Source organism: Palaemon carinicauda, chromosome 1 (genome assembly GCF_036898095.1).
Source record: "Palaemon carinicauda isolate YSFRI2023 chromosome 1, ASM3689809v2, whole genome shotgun sequence".
NCBI classification, from domain to species: domain Eukaryota; kingdom Metazoa; phylum Arthropoda; class Malacostraca; order Decapoda; family Palaemonidae; genus Palaemon; species Palaemon carinicauda.
The window spans coordinates 250,912,255-250,926,016 of record NC_090725.1 but is presented as its reverse complement, the minus strand read 5'-3'; the positions used below and the strand labels follow the sequence as shown (position 1 = coordinate 250,926,016).

Genomic DNA, 13,762 nt, shown 5'->3' with positions numbered 1-13,762 from the left:
GTCTGGGGGACCTGATCGCGACAGGTTGGAACCTCAAGTTTCCGCTGTTCTTCCCCCCAGTCTCAGACCCCGAGACTCTGGCAAGATGCATTCCGGTGATGGTGGGACAACTTCAACGCCTGCGTCTTCCCTCCTTTTTGTCTGTGGACAATGGGTCTCAACAAGACCAGGTTGTCTGTCAACCTTTCAATGGGAGAGCTCCACTGGGACTATGCGCAGAACGGTTTCTGGACCCTCTGCTTCCCCTGACGGAACTCCCGGGAGAGCTTCTCCCACGGCGCAGACTACTCAAACAACCACACTGCGACATCTCTCCCGAACCGGGGCGTCGCTTCGGCTTCATGCCTGGAGACACTACGCCTCCTCCTCAAGAAGAGACAACCCGCTACAGTCGCGGTACGGAGGTCGCGTCATCTGCGATAGTCATCCACAGGGGTCTTCCAGGCAAAGTGAAGAGTCTAAGGTGGTTGGTGCCGTGGGAGATATACCTCTTCCCTTGAGGCCTCTTCTCCAGCAATAACGGTCTTATTGCCTTTCGGCGGGAGGAAACTCCTTTCCGCTGTCGGCAATGAAGCCTGTCGCTCAGCCTTTCCCTAACCTTCAGGCTTAAAGGAATAACTTTTTCTTGCCCGCTGGATCTATCCTCGCTCATGCGAAGCTACGATCGTCCCTGCCCTTGTCGGAAGAAGACCTCCAACTTGGAGCATGGCTCGGTCTTTTAGTCCTTTAAGAGATCTTCTCAAGACCCTTTACGACAGGCCTCGGATTGTATTCCGCCTTGGGTCTCCTGCTCACTCTGGCCACGGCCAGTGTGTAAGCAATCTTCTTGGTCTCGTACGACTCCCCCTTTCTAAGGAAGAGGGGAAGGCAACATTCAGGTTCGCTCCTGAGTTGTTGGCTAGACTCAGAATCTGGGGGTCCCGACCCTTCGGTCCAATTCCTTCAAGATTTCGAGTCTCCATTCTGTATCTGATGTCCCAAGACCTTCTCTTTCTTGCCAGTAAAGGAATCGAGAGGTTAGCTTTGGGAACAGCTGCAGTTTGTCCTCAGTTGCAGCCGATTTGGGAGCACAAGGAGGACACGGGGGAGAGTCACCAGTATATCTCTTCAGCCCGGACTCAAGGACATTCATCTCGACCTGTCTCCAGACCCTCCCCCGTCACGTCGCCCTACAGCACGATGTTGGATACATCGCAACGTCCCTCGCCTTCGAGTAATACTACTCTGTGACGCAGGTGCTACAAGCTGGAGTCTGGAAGCGTCTAATGACCTTCGCAGCCCGCTTCCTGCAGGGCGTGACCCACAGGAGTCTCGATACGTTTTCTATCGCTCTGTGGTGGCTACACAACAGCTGGTCTAACCTCAGGCTCCTTTTTGGACAGGTAGCAGAAGGTTGAGGGCATTGTTATCAGGTTTTAGTCTGCATGAACGAAAGAAGTATGTCTGGCCCTTATTTCTTTCTTCATCATCCCCTCTACGGGGAGGCAGCATCCTGGTCTCTGCATAGCTGACCTCGAACCTCTGCAGGTAAACCATGCTTCCTTGTGTTCCGAGTATTGAGTCAATACTGTCGCGTCCCCCATACCCTGACGAGGTGGTATTGGGAACGTCCTAACCCAGAGTTCCTTCTGGAACTCCAGGTCAACTGCCTAGGACGGGTCACACTTCTTCCTTCACACACAAGCTTATGTAGGCCACACGGTTCCTTGCGGAGCAAGGAGCTTGTGAGGTGCAGGGACTCCTTTTCTCGAGTGCGACTCACTCGGATTCTGAGTCCCCGGGTAAAGCCAAAGCCAGTATGGCTGGGGACTTTCCACCCTACCTAATGGGTAAGTCACCCATTGTAAATAGCGTGGTATGTATTTTGGTTACGGAACAAATGACAAATTCGAAGATAATTTGTATTTTTCCTAACCATACAAACCTTAGCTATTTACACATATTTGCCCGCCAGCCCTGTCCCCCAAGACAAGTCCTACCTCTAAGTGAAAGTGAGCATTCATCTGTGTGTGAGGGGGGGGGAGGGGTAGCTAGCTACCACTCCCCTACCCCCCCGCTAACTAGCGCGGGGGTAATACACCCTCGTTAAATTCTAATGGCTCGCCATTTTAGCTGCGCTAAAAGGTAAACCCATTGTAAATAGCTAAGGTTTGTATGGTTAGGAAAAATACAAATTATCTTCGAATTTGTCATGTTAATAACTGAGCGAATAGAGAACAACCACACAATGCGCACGAGATGAGAGGACTGATCAAGGTGACGCTCGATTGGCGTCCCTCCGATGTGCTGCCGTCTAGCGGCGTCAACAACAAACCTTCGGGTGTCGAGACAGAAATTTGGTCGAATTTTACTTCGGATGTTGGAAAATTCGTATGTTGGGACATTCGTATGTAGAGGTTCCACTGTACAATAATAGCAGATTTTCTCTTCTACCTTTACTGAGAGTATCTCCTCTCAGATAACAATAGCTATTGCTCAGTACTGAACCAAGTCTTTAGACTTAGAGCTTAGACCTTTCCTCACCATGGAAATATGTCAATGCTCATAAGGAGCTTTGAGCAATCCTGTCCTCCAAAAGACCTCATACTGACTTGAAACATCACCAGAGTTCTCAGGTCTCTGAAGAGGGCTCGGACTGAACTTTTGTGGCAAGTACCTGATAAGGATCTGAAACTTATAACAATTTTCTTGCTCACCCTGTCCTTGGAGAAGTGAGTAGGCAAACTTTATGGCATCTCACAACTTGCTAGTTATATTGAAGTATGGGAGAAGGATTTGCTTTGGATTCATCTCTGAGTTTGGGGCTAAGCTGCAGAACCTGGCCATTGACGACCCCAGGTTTGAGACCTTCATCTCCTCACTTAAGTACAGTATGTGACTGATAATCTAGATGATTTGCTTATTTGCACTTCGAGGGCACTAAGATGCTGCATGAAGATGGCTTAATCTTTCAGACCGCAGCTCAAAAACCAGTGTTTGTTTCGTAACTGGAATACAAACCTACTCTGACAACCACACGTCAACATCTACTACATCTACGACTTCTTGGCTGGAGGCTATCCAGCATCTCCTCACTCAGAGAGGCTTTTTGTAACAAGTTGCAAAAAAAGGATGTCTAGACAGCTGCGGAGATTGTTAACTTCAGTCTGCCAGGCAAAGTGAAACGTCTTTTGCGGTTGGTGTCGTGGAAGGGGTATCTCTCCACTCGATGCTACTATTTCAGCAATAGCGGAGTTCTTCGTCTATCTGCAGGAGGAAATGCTCCCCTCGTTTCGGTAGTAAAAGACTATCGCTCAACCTTGACTCTCATCTTTAAACTGATAAGGGTAGACATTTCCTCTTTGTGGGAACTTTACCTCCTTCATACGAAGTTATGAACTTACCTGTCCTCAGTTAGAAGTGAGACCACCTCCATGGAACATGGTTCGAGTTCTTCGGCCCCTGAAGGGTCCTTCCAAGGAAGCATAACGACAGGCAAGAGACCGCCACCTCACATTAAAGACTGTGTTCCTACTTGCTTTGGCTTCAGCCAAAAGTCAGGAAACTGCACGGTCTCTTGTATGACATCGCCCATTCAAGGGGATGGGGATAGGTGAAGTTCAGCTTCATCCTTGAGTTTGTAGCAAAGACTCAAAATCCGGGGGTAGCGGATCCTAGATTTGGTTCGTTCCAGATAATGAGTCTCCGTTCTGCAACCCACGACCCAGATCATCTGTTACTATGCCCAGTAAGGAGTTTGAGGCGCTACCTCAAAAGAACGGCAGCAGCTAGGCCCTGGGTGCCATCAGTGTTCATCAACACTGGGAGGATCACAAAGATCACCATATCTGGTTGGATTCGTAAGGTCATTGACCTTGCACTAAATCCAGATCCTCCTCCAAGACGTCAACCTAGAGCACTTGACGCAGGTTCTACAAGCGGGTGTGTGGAGGAGTCAAACGTTCTTCATCGCCCACTACCTGCAAGACGTAACCCACAGAAGACTTGATACCATCTCCATCAGTCCTGTGTAGCTGCACAACAATTGGTTAAGTACCTTAGGCACCTTAATGGACAAGTAGCAGGAGGTTAAGGGCATTGGTTACCTGGTTTTAGTCTGAGTGAATGAAAAGAAATGACTGGCTCTTTTCTTTTCTTCATCGTCCCCTCTCTTGGGGAAATCAGGATTCAGGGTCCTCTGCACAAATGACCCCAACCACTGCAGGTAAACCATTGTTCCCCTCTGTAACTGAGTATTGTGTCAATGCTGTTTGGTCCCCATACACTAGCAAAGTGATATTGGTAATGTCTTGGTGACCTCGGACGATTCCTATGGCTAGGAAGAACTCTTACCTTGACAGTCACATTGGTAGTATCTCAACACACAGCTTGTGTAGGCTGCAGACCATTCATAGCAAGGTTTAGCGAGGTGTTAGGGTATCCACTTATGTGCGCTAAAACATACAAAGGGGAATCCCTGGGTAAAACCAAAAAGTCAGATTGTCAAGGACATCCACCCTCCTAAGGGGTGAGTCAACCCCTATATATAGCATTGGTTTGTATTCCAGTTATGGAACAAATGGCAAATTTGGAAGTAATTTCTATTTTTCCTAACGATACAAACCTGTAGCTATTTATACAGATTTGCCCATCAACTTAGTCCCCCTTAAAGTCCTACTTCCAAGCTAAATGAAGCACAGTCACAGTCGCTAGTGGTATGGATGGTTAACCGTCGCTAAATTCTAATGGCTCATCCTTTCAGCTTTGCCAAAAGTAATACCCCTTTAAATAGCTATGGGTTTGTAACGTTGGGAAAAAAATTCAAATTACTTCCAAATTTGTCCTTTCAAAACAGTCTTTTAGCTCTGCTAAAGGATAAGGAGAGCACAACTCCAACTTAGGTGGGACCCAGAAGAACATACACATGCACATGCTTACAAAGTTAAAGGAGTTCGTGCAACACTAGCCTTCCGGAAGAACCTGTCAGTTGGGCAAGTCTTGAAAGCAGTGGTCTGGAAATGACAGACAACCTTCACAGCCTACTACTTGCAGGAATATCCCCACAAGTCCTTTAATTCATTCCGTTTGGGAACTATGGCAGTGGCTCACCAGGTTGTGTAGCATACCTAGCTCCTTCACATGTCAAGAAGCATCTTGTCTAATATGTGGTCGTGATGGTAGTCTAGGTCTTCTAGGATGAGTGGCAAGAATGTCTGGCCCTTTTTTAACTTTAGTTTCCTCTTCCATGGGGTACAGTGGTCTACCTGTTGTGTCGCTGGATAGGGCCTTAATACAGTATAGGTAAGCTACCATACCGAGGAACTTTCCATTTAGATAAAGATAGAAGCGGACTTGAATGTAAACCAATCACTCAAATTAGCGATATATTTCAAATGTTATTTCTCTGGAAATGTAGGTTCCTCCATAATTACCTTTCTCTTAACAGAAACTTATCCTATCACATGAGAATCTTTTCTTAGATTGGAGTCGCACTTTTGCACCTCTTTGAGGTCTCAAGAGTCCTGACATCTCAGATTTTAAATCAGCCAGTTTGGTTATAAGAACTTCCTCCCTTTTGAGGATAAGTCTCCTACTAAAGAAGGGTTGATATTCATGTTGGAACAGATCACAAAGTTTTATAAGTTACACTTCCTGCCTCATCCACCCCGCAATTCTTACGTGAATGTCAAAGCGGCTACCTTGTGAGGTTGCAGGAGACTGCTTCCCAAACTACTGAAACATTTATTTTTAACAGCGATGTTGCAGCTCCACTGAAATCATACTCCTATTTAAGGACTCGTTTGTATACTGTAGTTAGGAAAAAATAAAATTACTTTGAAAATTTGATCGTTAACTTATATTTTTATATTATTCCAGGTCCATTTGGCATAAGCAAATGTGGGATGGTCCAAATATCTAACTTAGTTCATGAGGCCCTTTCAAGAAAATCTGCAGGGCATAACATTACTACAGCCAAAAAGTGGCTTGTAGTATTTTTTGTGGTAATTGCAGTTTTTATACAGGACTTGTAAGTATTTTAATCTTATTTGTATGCAATATTGTATTAGTTACTCATGATTTCAAGTTTACATAGGTTTAATTTAATAGAGTACTGTACCTATAAATTTAGTATTCTATATTATAATGCTATTTTGGTCAACTATTGGATATTTGTTCCATCTCTCTATACAACCCCTTCACTATTTATAGGGTAATATTACTCTTGGCGTAGCTGAAAGACGACCCGTAAAATTTTAGCTACGGATAACCACTCTAACTGCTAGTTAGCAGGAGGGGTGGGGGTTAGCTGGCTACCCCACTCACTCACACACCTGGGCTGAGCACCCACTTTGCTTATGGCTCAGTAGAGAGTGGACATTGCTGCTGTCTCCCGCCTTAATCCTGACTTGCCATTTAATTGTTTTATGATTTACAGTATTCCCTCGTATCGCTGATAAGTGGTTCAAGGCCACCCCACGGTAGGTGAAAACCCGCAAAGTAGGAGTGGCCCCCTAGGCATTTCCGTATATGTGTGTGTGGGTACCAGAATGTTTAAAATATGTATATTTTTTTACATTTTATATATATACTGTATGTATATATATATATATATATATATATATATATATATATATAAATATAATATATATTTGTTCCAACATGGAGTACTTACCTCAAACTACTTTCTTAGGAGTATCTGGGATCTCCTCCCAACCGACCAGAATTTTGTGTAGTTTACCCTACTCCCGTTTTCTATGCGGGGTAACCTCTGGCGGAGTGATACGCGCCCAGAGACGACCCGGGGTCAGCATGCTTGCTCAGGTCTCAATCTCCAGTAAGTTTCTGGTCGCGTCGCGGATGACATCCCGACGCTCTCTCTCTTACCAGTGCGACCCTTTGTGTCCCTTTGTGTTCTTCGTGTAGGGGCAGTGTGTGTTCCCATACAGCCACGTGTCCGGAGTGCGAGTCCTGGAACGAGGTGCAGTTGGTGCGCTACGGCACCAAGAAGAAGAAGACCTCTAGACGTTCACCTAGGAAACCGAGCGTCTCTTCGCCTCTCGCTTCGCCCGGCGTTTCTTCAGACAGAGTCTCTATGCTGCCTTCCCCTACCCAGTGTAGGGGTCGAGGTAAGTCTGTTGCAGGGAAGAGGCCGGTGGCCCTTCCCCAGGAGTCTGATTTACCTGACAGTGGGATTGTGTCTTCGATCCAGGCAAGTGGGGGGCCTGAGGTAGGGATGGACGGGAGTGTGTTCGGGGGACGTAGCCCTGGTGAAAGCAGGGCCCGTCTCGTCGGACGATCCTATGTGGGGTAAAACTGCTGCACCTCCTCTCCCGCCTCTTGGGCAGGGTTTTCAGGTACGTCAGCAGCCGAGGGTGCCCCCGAAAAGGAAGACTCGCGCCGTCAAACCCCCTCGCGTGGGCGCCTCTGAAGACTTCCTTCAGATCTCCCTTGAGGATGGAAGAGGAGTTTGAGACCTGGTTCCCCAGCGAGGAGCTCCCCCGCTCCCCTCCAGCGCCTTCAGCTACGTTCCCGTCTGTCTTCCTGTAGCCTTCGTCGCCGACCGAACACCGTATGGATCCACCAGCAACGAGGCGCGACCCAGGCCCTTCAGCGAGGTCCTACAGGTCTTCGGGCTCCTCGGTCGAGGCCTACTCCTACTCATCGGAAGACGGAGCCCCGAGGGACCATAGGAGGTGGCGAGATAGGTCCCGCAGGAGACGGACTCGCTCACGTTCCCGTTCCAGATCCCGCCACGTGGGTAGGCGCTCTAGATCCCTCAGGAGGAAGTATAGGAGACGTGACTCGCCGGAAGAAGAATGGGTGCGGGTTGCCATCCCCCGTAGCCAACTCCTGGGGGCTTCAGCAGTCCCGAGCACCTCGGCAATGCTCCCTAGGTCCCTTTCACCAGTACGATTTGTCTCCAGCAGCAGGTTTGATCGACGGAGGGAGTCATCTCTTCAGGACCCAAGGGACAGGCATAAGTCCGCGAAGGTTCCGACTCCATTCGCCCAGCGGAGAGAGTCGCCCCTTCGGTCTGGCAGCCGTGACCCGGCCTCAAAATCTACGACGAATCGTCCCGAACGAGAGAGACTCCTCCTCTCGATGGGCAATCCCGCAGACCCCTGGTCCGCCGGAAGAAGAGAAAAATCCAGGATGGAGGCCTCCGTCCCAGCGGCGGTGCCCGTCCTACTCCCTGAAACGCAGAGACTGCCTTTATTGGATGCTGTGATCTCAAGAACCTGGGTGAGGACACGAATATTATCTCTCTTGCTGCATTCATGGAGGAGTTATAGCCAAGTCAAAATTACAGCGTCCAGAGTGGCGGCCATCTTGAATTTCAGCATGATATAATTAGTTGACATTGTTGAGAATATTTTTTTTTGGATTCTCTGACCCCAAAACCTGGGAAAACACACCAAAATAATTTCTGTAGCCCCTCTGTAAGAAGAGTTATGAGCTTTATCAATTTTTACGATTTTGAGGCTAAAAAACGACAAATTTGAAAATTGACCTTTTTACATAACATTTCCGCGCTTCAAAAGATTTAAAGGTGTAGCCCCAGGGAAACCACGGGCAGTAAGTCCAAGAGACACAGGTTCCTTCCTTATCCCCTCTTTTTCCCTGTTACCTTCCCTGAAATGACCCTAAAATCCTTTAACTGCCTTGGGATACATCGTCAATGAATGAATACGTCTCCAAGGATTTTTACAGAGGTGAGTTACTTAGACACTAAGATATTTTTTTAGGTAGTTTTCCCTATTTCTCGTGTTTTCTCTTGGGGGGTCAGCAGAACCTAGCCTACTATCTAGGTTCCCCTTTTCTCTCCTCATCACGGTCTCTGGGTCCTGTGGGACACTCCCACCTCCTAAGGTATAAGTCTCCTAAGAAAGTAGTTCGAGGTAAGTACTCCGTGTTGGAACAAATCACAAATTTTAAGTAATTTGTATTTTTCCTAACAGTACTTACCTCGAACTACTTTCGGGTTATGGCCCGCCCATCCTACCCCGAGTGCCTTACAGGACTTAGTAAGAAATCTATCTGTCAAAAACTTACTGGAGATCGAGACCTGAGCAAATATGCTCTCCGACCCCAGGTCGTCTCTGGGCGCGTATCACTCCGACAGAGGTTACCCCGCATAGAAAACGGGAGTAGGGTAAACTACACAAAACTCTGGTCGGTTGGGAGGAGATCCCAGATACTCCTAAGAAAGTAGTTCGAGATAAGTACTGTTAGGAAAAATACAAATTACTTAAAATTTGTGATATATATACTGTATATATATATATATATATATATATATATATATATATATATATATATATATATATATATATATATATATATATATATATATATATATATATATATATATATATATATATATATATATATATATATATATATATATATATATATATATATATATATATATATATATATATATATATATATATATATATTTCTACCTCATGCTTGGGATCGAACGCTAGCCCCTTCTAATGAAAGGCCAGGTCGAAACCAACCATGCCACGAGAGGCCATAAAGGAAATCGGAACCTGACGCTACCCAGCTGTCCGAGGATTTACCTGGCGAGACATCAGTCTCTTACCAGCGGGTAGCGTCAGGTTCCGATTTCCTTTATGGCCTCTCATGGCATGGTTGGTTTCGACCTGGCCTTTCATTAGAAGGGGCTAGCGTTCGATCCCAAGTATGAGGTAGAAATTTATTTCTATTTGAACACGATGTTGTGTTGATATTTATCCATATACAGTATATATATATATATATATATATATATATATATATATATATATATATATATATATATAAATATATATATATATAAATATATATATATATATATATAAATATATATATATATATATATATATATTTATTACTTAGGTCTATAATATTTAATTATAAAACCTTAAAATTACACACACACACACACACACACACACACACACACACACACACACACACACACACACACACACACACACTCTCTCTCTCTCTCTCTCTCTCTCTCTCTCTCTCTCTCTCTCTCTCTCTCTCTCTCTCTCTCTCTCTCTCTCTCTCTCTCTCTCTCTCTCTCTCTCTCTCTCTCTCTTTTGGAGGCTGCAAGCATAGCTGGGGTTTTTGTCTTGGTGAAGATCATGGTAATTGGTAGTTGCTGTCATTTTTTTTGCTGTAGAATGCCTGTGTACAAGGACACCTTGTCAACACGGTTGCTAAACTCGACTGCTCGAACCAAATTGTTGATGTCTTGTGCAAATCTTTGCATTGCTCTTGTCATGTTGCACAATTATTGCAGGTTCTCCAGGGTAAGGCCACACTTTTCCTTTACTTTGTCTTGCTCTTCTTCTCTTCTTCACTTGCTGCAGCCTTCGTCATCTCAATGAGGTCTTCATCTATCATTGGGTTCGAGTGGGCATCTATAAGGCCGTTGATGTCTTCTTCCGTCATGTTGATGAATCCTTCATCCATGATGATGCCAGCCAGCCTTACTGCTTATGCCACTGCTGAGTGAGGAACTTCGTCAGGAGTGAAGCCTGTATAGTCATGCACCACGCTAGACCATTATTTCTTCCTGCAAGAATTTATGGTCTCAGTTTTCATGTCCTTCAATGCTTGCTGGATATTAGTTAAGCATGACGCACATGTAGTTATGCCAGTACTTTTTCCAGGGGAAGCCTTCGTCGTTGTCAACTGCCGTGATGAGGCCCTCCATTCTGGAACGAGCATAGAGTGCCTTAAAGGTATGCATGACACCTTGATCCAGTAGAGTGCCTTAAAGGTACGAATGACTCGTTGTTCCATTAGCTAAATTAGAGATGTGGTGTTAAGGAGCAGAAACTCGATCTGAACCCCATCATATTGCAGGTCTGTTGCATGGCTTGCACATTCTATCAAGAAAAGGACCTGAAAAGGGAGGCCCTTCTGAGCCAGATACAGCTTCACCTGGGGAATGAAGCAATGGAGGAACCATTCGAGGGTCGGCTTTTGTTATCCAGGCCTTAAAGTTATGCATCCAATACACGAGGGGTTACAGCCTTATTTTTGTTTTTTAAGGCCTGTAGATTTTTGACCTTATAAATAAGGCCTGGCTTAAGCATAAAGCCAGCAGCATTGCCACACATGATGAGAGTGACATGGTCCTTGTGGGCCTTGAAGCCTGGCCTCTTCACTGCATCCTTGTAGAGAAATGTACGAGAAGGCATCCTCTTTCAAAAGAGGCGTGTCTCTGCCATCACTGATGAGCTTACAAAACTCATCCTCCACATAACGACGAGTGGCATCGGATTCTGCAGAGGCAGCATCACCATAAAAAGGCACGCTTTTGATGCCGCATCTATTGAAATTTATCGAACCAGCTTTTGCTGGCTGTGAAGCCTCGTCGTCGAGGAGACGAATCACTCGTAGCAGAGCTAGTACTGTCATGAGGTTTGTCAGGATCATCTTCAGCATCTCCTTTGTCGTTGTCATTGCGCAGGGTATGATCATGGAGAGATTTGGCCTTTGTCATGATCATATTATTGTCCAAACTCATGGGTAAGAGGGGCAAATGGAAGAGTGGTAGAAAGGGCATTAATGGATCATGTGTTGATAACTAAAAGAATGTTTGGAAGATTGAAAGACATGCACGTGTATAGGGGTATGGCTAACGCTATGTCTGATCATTTTTGGGTGGAAGGAAAATTAGTTGTAGCAAAAGAGTGGGGGAATAGAGTAGGTGGATGTAAAAGGGAGCTAGTGAGGGTTGAAGAGCTAATAAAACCGGGGGTATAAAGTAAATATCAAGAAAGGTTGAAAATGGCATATGACGAAGTGAAAGTAAGAGAAACTGGTAATTTAGAGGAGGAGTGGAAGTTAGTAAAAGAAAATTTTGTTGGGATTGCAAGTGATGTGTGTGGCAGTAAGTTTGTTGGAGGCAGCATGAGGAAGGTCAGTGAATGGTGGAATGAATGAGTGAAGGTAAAGTGGAAGAGAAAAAGAGGGCTTTTGAAGAATGGCTGCAGAGTAATAGTGTAGAGAAGTATGAAACATATAGAGAGAAAAATGTGGAAGTAAAGCGCAAGGTACGTGAGGCAAAGAGGGCAGCTGACCTGAGATGGGGTCAGGGATTGGGTCATTCATATGAAGAGAATAAGAAGTTTAGGAAAGAAGTGAAGAGAGTAAGAAAAGCTGATTCAAGAATTGAAGGCACAGTGAAAGATGGAAATGGAAGGTTGTTAAAAGGAGAGGAGGCAAGGAAAAGGTGGAATATTTTGAAAGTTTACTGAATGTTGAGGATAATAGGGAGGCAGATATAATTGCTGTTGCAGGTGTTGAGGTGCCGGTGATGGGAGATGAGGATGAGAGAGAGATTACAAGAGTAAGTGAGGAGAGCACTAGATGAAACGAGAGTTGGAAAAGCATCTGGTATGGATGGTGTGAGAGCTGAGATGTTGAAGGAAGTGGGTGTGACTGTACTTGAATGGTTGGTGAGATTGTTTAATATGTGTTTTGTGTTGTCAATGGTACCAGCAGATTGGGTTTGTGCATGTATTGTATCACTATATAAGGGTAAGGGAGATGTGCATGAGTGTTGTAATTCAAGGGGTATTAGTTTGTTGAGTGTAGTTGGAAAAGTGTATGGTAGAGTACTGATTAATAGGATTAAGGATAAAACAGAGAATGCAATCTTAGAAGTACAGGGTGGTTTTAGAAGAGGTAGGGGTTGTATGAATCGGATTTTTACAGTTAGGCAGATATGGGAGAAAATATTTAGCAAAAGATAAGTTGTATGTTGCGTTTATGGATCTGGAGAAAGCGTATGATAGAGTTGATAGGGAAGTAATGTGGAGTGTGATGAGGTTATATGGAGTTGGTGGAAGGTTGTTGCAAGCAGTGAAAAGTTTCTACAAAGGTAGTAAAGCATGTGTTAAGGATAGGAAATGAAGTGAGCGATTGGTTTCCGGTGAGAGTGGGGCTGAGACAGGGATGTGTGATGTCGCCGTGGTTGTTTAACTTGTATGTTGGAGTGGTGAGAGAGGTGAATGCTCGAGTGCTTGGACGAGGATTGAAACTGGTAGACGAGAATGACCATGAATTTGAGGTAAATCAGTTGTTGTTTGCGGATGATACTGTACTGGTTGCAGACACAGAAGAGAAGCTTGGTCGATTAGTGACAGAATTTGGAAGGGTGTGTAAGAGAAGGAAGTTGAGAGTTAATGTGGGTAAGAGTAAGGTTATGAGTTGTACGAGACGGGAAGGTGGTGCGAGGTTGAATGTCATGTTGAATGGAGAGTTACTTGAGGAGGTGGATCAGTTTAAGTACTTGGGGTCTGTTGTTGCAGCAAATGGTGGAGTGGAAGCAGATGTACATCAGAGAGTGAATGAAGGATGTAAATTGTGGGGCCAGTTAAGGGAGTAGTAAAAAATAGAGGGTTGGGCGTGAATGTAAGGAGAGTTCTGTATGAGAAAGTGATTGTACCAACTGTGATGTTTGGATCGGAATTGTGGGGAATGAAAGTGACGGAGACAGAAATTGAATGTGTTTGAGATGAAGTGTCTAAGGGGTATGGCTGGTGTATCTCGAATAGATAGGGTTAGGAACGAAGTGGTGAAGGTGAGAACGGGTGTAAGAAATGAGTTAGCAGCTAGAGTGGATATGAATGTGTTGAGGTGGATTGGCCATGTTGAGAGAATGGAAAATGGCTGTCTGCTAAAGAAGGTGATGAATGCAAGAGTTGATGGGAGAAGTACAAGAGGAAGGCCAAGGTTTGGGAGGATGGAT

The 13,762-nt window shown here is 45.1% G+C and overlaps 1 protein-coding gene across 1 annotated transcript in view; it reads left to right on the top strand.

Annotated features, from left to right (window-relative positions):
• LOC137655120 (transmembrane protein 209) overlaps window positions 1-13,762 on the top strand; it is a 112,214-nt gene that overhangs the window by 24,699 nt on the left and 73,753 nt on the right. The window contains exon 2 of the mRNA XM_068389004.1: window positions 5,857-6,007. Within this exon, the coding sequence (XP_068245105.1) occupies window positions 5,883-6,007 (125 nt within the window). The 5' untranslated portion in view covers window positions 5,857-5,882. The remainder of the gene's footprint in view (window positions 1-5,856; window positions 6,008-13,762) is intronic.